Raw genomic sequence first — 6,123 nt, 5'->3', positions numbered from 1 at the left:
ATTTCTTCAAGATCAATCTGCCTCCCACTGTCTCCTTGGCTTATAAATTCTTTCTCACGAAAGATCCCTCTTCGTGCTACAAAGACCACATTCTCACTAGGTCTATAGAAGAGGTAACCGAAGGATTTCTGTGGGTAGCCGATGAAAATACACCTTTCACTTCGGGGTTCAAGCTTATCATGAGTTTCATGTCTCACGAAAGCCTCGCAACCCCAAATTTTGATGTGGTCCAAATTGGGAACCTTCCCAGTCCACATCTCATGAGGTGTTTTGGTAACCTTCTTTGTAGGGACTAGATTAAGGATATGGGCGGCAGTCTCTAAGGCATACCCCCAAAAAGAGATTGGTAACGAAACTCGACTCATCATAGAGCGAACCATGTCCAACAAAGTTCGATTACGCCTCTCAGCCACACCATTCAGCTGTGGTGTCCTGGGAGGAGTCAATTGTGAGACAATCCCACACTCCTTAAGATAGTCAAGGAACTCGGTGCTAAGATACTCACCACCTCGATCGGATCGAAGAATCTTAATGTTCCTGCCCAATTGATTTTCTACTTCCTGTTTGAATTCCTTAAACCTTTCAAAGGTTTCTGACTTATGTTTGATTAAGTAGACATACCCATATCTACTAAAATCATCAATAAAAGTCACATAATACCGATTGGCATCCCTTGTGGCGGTTTTGAATGGCCCACATACATCAGTATGTATTAGGTCCAATAAACCCTCACCCCTCTCACAAGTTCCAGTGAAGGGTGATTTTGTCATCTTTCCAAGTAGACAAGATTCACAACTATCATCCGATTTAAGGTCAAATGATTCCAAGACTCCACTCTTTTGGAGTTGGCCTATGCGTTTCTTGTTTATATGTCCAAGACGACAATGCCACAATGATGCTTTATCTAGGCTAGTAGAAGAATCAATATACAACACATTATTTCCTAAGTTGTCTACAATCGACACAGTTTCATACACACCATCACAAGGTAATGCTTTAAAATAAAATACATTATTAAAGAAAGCATTAATACCACCACATTCATTATCAAACAAAAAGGTAAAACCTTGTTTGTACAATGCATGAAAAGAAATAATATTCATCGCCATTTCAGACGAGTACACACATTTATTCAAATCTAATTTTAACCCATTATTAAGCAACAAAGTATAAACTCCAATCTTGGAAACAGGTGAAGCCTTCCTATTCCCCATGATTAAGTTTATCTTCCCGTGCTCCACATCCTCACTTCTTCTTAGGCCCTGCAAATCAGAACATATGTGAATACCACATCCTGTATCAAGCACCCAAGAGTTAGAATATGTTGAGTAATTAGACAATATAGTGTAAATACCTGCATGGGTGGGTTTCACTTTCCCATCCTTTAGATCCTGCAAGTACTTAGGGCAGTTTCGCTTCCAGTGTGCCTTTTCATGGCAATAAAAGCATTCAGCATCCTTGGGAATGGCAGAAGGAGTGACAGAACCGCTCTTGGTCTTTGATGAGGAGCCTTCAAGAGACTTTCCCTTGGTACCCTTCGAAGGGTGCTTCCTCTTCTTCCCTTTGCCTTGCCCAATAGCTAAAACAGGTGTAGATGATGGAGTAGGAGTAGTAGAGGTAACAACCGCTTTACCCTTAAGACCGGATTCTGCGGTCTTCAAGAGTCCTTGAAGCCTGCTGAGAGTAACTTCCTCTTTGTTCATATGATATGTCATTCGAAAATGATCATAACAAGAAGGCAAAGAGTGCAAAATGATGTCAATTGCCAACTCCTCAGGGATGTTAACATTCAGCTTCAGCAAACAGTCCACATACCTTTGCATCTTTTGCATGTGGCCCGTAACGGATTCATAGTCCTTCATGCGGGTTGTTATTATGGAGGAGATTATTTCATACCGCTCCTGACGAGGACTTTGATGGTACCTTTCCACCAGGTCTTGGTGCATTTCGAAAGGATAGAAATCTTCATACGACTTTTGGAGCTCGGCTGTCATCGTGGCCATCATGATACATGCCACCTTAGTAGCATCTCTCTCATGAGTCGTGAATTCAGCGATCTCCTCAGGAGTAGCAGTAGACTCATCAAGTTCTTTTAACTCCTTATCGAGGACATATTCTTTGTCCTCATAACGAGTAACCATCTTGATGTTCCTAATCCAATCCATGAAGTTGGAACCATCAAAGATGACCCTCCCACAAAGATTCATGAGAGAGAAAGAACCAGTTGGGTTAGAGCCCGAAGCAATAGTGTTGGAAGACATCTGAAAGAAGAGAGTAAGTTTAGATTAGATATATAGGATCCTTAATAATACACCCAAATGTAATATTAAGGCTAGGACCCAATCACAATATATTATACTTAGAAGAGGGATGCCGTAATCTAAGTAATAATATATTTGAAAGGTAGGTGAATGACGATTCACCAATTTCCACTACGAAAACGAAATGATTTATTAGGTTTAATTGGATTTGAAATTCCTAGATTCTTTTGAGATTCATTGAACTTTTCAATGGCATGTTTCAATCTCGATTGTGCCCTTCAAGTTTTGTGACTGGGATGCCGAGGATCACAAAACAAGGTGTGAATAACCATGCTAATTCACTTGGTACCCTTAATATTATCACCTAATTAATGTGTCGGTTAACCACACACACTCCATTGATCTATGACAAACATTAATTCACCCTTCGTGATCCTTACTAGTCCTAGTTAGTGTGCCGGTTAACCACACACGCTCCACCAACGACTTGGTAAGGTACAAAGTGTGAATTCCATGGACTAGCACCATGTTCACATTTTTCCTAAAATAACTAAGATTGGGAATTAAAAGGGTTTAGTTACTTTATAATAATCATCATACTTTTAATGAGGATTTAAAGTCATTGTCCTACCCGTTAGGCTAATGACCCTCCACCAGTCAAGCAAGCGGTGGGTGAGAGTATACACCCATTAAGTCGCCATTTTATAGGCAACAACCTTATACCCACCTTATAGACCGGCTTTGTGAATGAGGCCTACTAACGGTAAAACGACTTATTCTTATACATATATATATAATAATTAACCATTAATGTTATAAATAGTATAAGGGTTGAATTTTAACTATTAAAACTCTAAGGGTTGGAATTAAAGTTTATTGAAGTGTGTGAAACTTTACAAATTCCAAAACTTGAGGGCAAGTTTTGTAACTTTGCAAAACTCTTCATTTCATAACTTATGAATTAAAGGTTCATAAAAATGAAGACTCTTCATTTTCATGTAACTTATGTGTTTTAAGTGTATGTTAAATAAGAGTGACCTTTGGAAATCCATAACTTGAGGACAAATTATGGACTCCATTAAAACACATAAATGATCAAGAATTAATCCTAAACAATTCAGCAAATAATTCCTATCATTTTCTAAATTCATAAGAACATGAACATGATCATAAAAAATTCAAGAATTATATGAACACATAAAATCATGGAATTTTGATATATGCTATTGTAAATGGATTAGAACAACCATTACACCAACTAAAATAAGTTTTCTAACACCAAAACAGTTTACGGTAATGTTTCTAGTCCATTTCCAGCAGCAAAAGTCGAAAAACTGCAATCTTTCGATCCTACTCGTCGAGTGCATGAACTTACTCGACGAGCAAGTTGAAGTTTGATGTGGACTCGTCGAGTCCCCCCATGGACTCGGTGATTCCACCATGCAGACAGCAACGATTTCGACTTTTTTCAGTATTTTGCATCAAGTATCAAACAAGCAAGCCTAGGCTCTAATACCACTGTTGGGTTTTGAGCAATCTAACACTTCCTAAGTGTGCATGCAACCCTAATAAACCTTGGATCTATGTTTGTCTAAATACATGCAAAACATTAAATTTTCCAAGGTTTATAACCTATCTAACATGGCATGGGGAACATTTCAACATAAAGGAGTTAGAAGAGATTACATACCTTTTGATGAGTTTAGTTCTAAGGAGTTTGAGGGCCAAGCACCAATAGTGTGAATGCCTCAAATGGAATCACAAAACACCACAAACTCTTGGAAAACTTTGAGAGAGAATACACACTTGTATAAAATCGGCCACACACAAGCACACACACACTAGTTCACTAGTTTCTCCTTATGCTCCATTTCATGCTCCATAAGCATGCTTATATAGTGTGCATGGTTAGGGTGAAACCCTAATAACCCATGTCTTTTCCTTTCCAAGGATCCATGGGTTAAAAGCTCCATGGATCATCCATGGACTTCCATATAAGCCTAGCCCATTAACAAATGAGTATTAGCCCACACTATATAAAACAAATAGCCCATAATCTAATTAGTCTTCCTTTTAATCTCTAAATCAATTCATAATTAATTTGAGACTAAAACTAATTAAATAACGTAACTTCATATTAATATATTATAACTTATAATATATTAATAAACATATGTGTATAACTCTCATAAAAATTATGCATAATAGTTTGGATGAGATGCAACCCAAATGGACCATGCCGGTCGGGTCAAGTATATACCAAATAATTATGGACTTAGACACCTTATCCAACAGTTACTAGGGGAGCCACATATGCAGCTAATGAAGACTTGTCCACGCTCATGGCTATGCTAAAAACCATGGATAGGAGGATGGATAAAATGGATCAAACGATCCATGCTATTCGGGTGGGTTGTGAAAATTGTAATGGACCTCATCTTACTAGAGACTGCAACTTGGATGAAATGCAAACAAAAAGGTGCAAGTATGTTATTCAAGTGGGGACTGATATGATGAAGACTGGCAAAAACCAAAGAAAGAGTGGCTCCCGTATGAAGAGTACAAGAAGGCTAAGGAGGAGAAGTACAAGCAGAAAGGAAGAGGAATTTTACCAAAAGGAGGAGCCGACACAAGAAAGAAAACCAAGTTTGGAAGAGATGCTTACCAAATTTGTAGCTACTTCAGAAAAGAGATATAGTGATCATAATGCTGCAATTCAAGAAACCAGAATTATCCTTAGAAACCAGCAAACATCTATCCAGAACATAGAAACACAGCTAGGACAACTTGCTCAACAAATTAACCAAAGATCACCGGGCGAACTTCCTAGTATAACCGAAAATAACCCACGAGGCGCGCACATAAATATAGTTACAACAAGAAGTGAGAAAATAATCACTCCTCTAGCCCCTATTCAGAATGAATCCCCTAAAGAATCACAGAAGGAGGAAGCACCAAATCAAGCAGGAAATCAAAATCTTCAATCTGACAACTCTACTCGCCGAGTACAAAATATGGACTCAGCGAGTCCACTACCAAATCCGAAGGATCAGACCCCTGAAAAGCTTTACCAGCCTCCATTTCCATACCCAACCCGAGCTAAAAAAGAGAAGCAGAAAGAGGAGTACCAGAAGTTTCTAGATTATATCAAGTCTCTTCAAATCAACATACCCTTCATCAAAGTTGTCGTACAAATGCCCAAATATGCTAAGTTCCTTAAGGAACTTCTCACTAATCGAAGGAAGATAGAGGAAGTGAAGAAGGTAGTCCTCAATGAAAACTGCTCAGCTGCTATGCTAAATAAGCTACCAAAGAAGAAGGGTGACCAGTGGAGCTTAACTTTACCTTCACAATTTGGAAACTTCGCTACCATTCATTCTTTGGCCGATTCGGGAGCAAGTGTAAACCTCATGCCATATTCATTCTTCAAGAAGCTGGATCTCCCGGAACCAAGACCAATTCGCATGGTGATTCAGTTAGCAAACAAGACAGTCACTTTTCCAAGAGGCATATGTGAAGACTTACTGGTCAAGGTGGACAAATTCGTATTTCCCGCTGATTTCATAATTCTAGATATGGAGGCGGATCCTTAATGTAACGCCCGTGTTTCTAGGCTTGCCATTTTTAGCAATGTAATAGTCTAGGTTAACCTTTGTAAATCAATTTGAAATAATAAGAATGTATTATTTGTGAATTATGTGAATTATGTGTTTATTTTCTTGATTTTTATAATTTAATGAATTAAGAATGAAATAAGCGTCAAAATTAAAGTGTGAGATACACCCGATATCTTTGCATAAAGTTGTAGTGGTCGAAAGAAGGATTTCGGAGATATAAGGAATGCCAAAATCCGAGTTATAAC

At 38.3% G+C, this 6,123-nt stretch overlaps 1 protein-coding gene across 1 annotated transcript; it reads left to right on the top strand.

The window, feature by feature from the left end:
- The first annotated feature begins 5,275 nt into the window (after positions 1-5,275).
- On the top strand, positions 5,276-5,854 carry LOC145006826 (uncharacterized). Its single transcript, XM_078965866.1, has one exon. The coding sequence runs from the start codon at positions 5,276-5,278 to the stop codon at positions 5,852-5,854; it is 579 nt and encodes a 192-aa protein (XP_078821992.1).
- Positions 5,855-6,123: the final 269 nt, after the last annotated feature.

Source organism: Lactuca saligna, chromosome 7 (genome assembly GCF_052625555.1).
Source record: "Lactuca saligna cultivar CGN05327 chromosome 7, ASM5262555v1, whole genome shotgun sequence".
Taxonomy (NCBI): Eukaryota; Viridiplantae; Streptophyta; class Magnoliopsida; order Asterales; family Asteraceae; genus Lactuca; species Lactuca saligna.
The sequence above is the reverse complement of the archived record's forward strand: the minus strand, read 5'-3'. Positions and strand labels throughout refer to the sequence as shown.

What these genes read in the sequence shown, in the direction of transcription:
- LOC145006826 (XM_078965866.1), top strand. Translation starts at nt 5,276, where the DNA reads ATGGACTCAGCGAGTCCACTACCAAATCCGAAGGATCAGACCCCTGAA.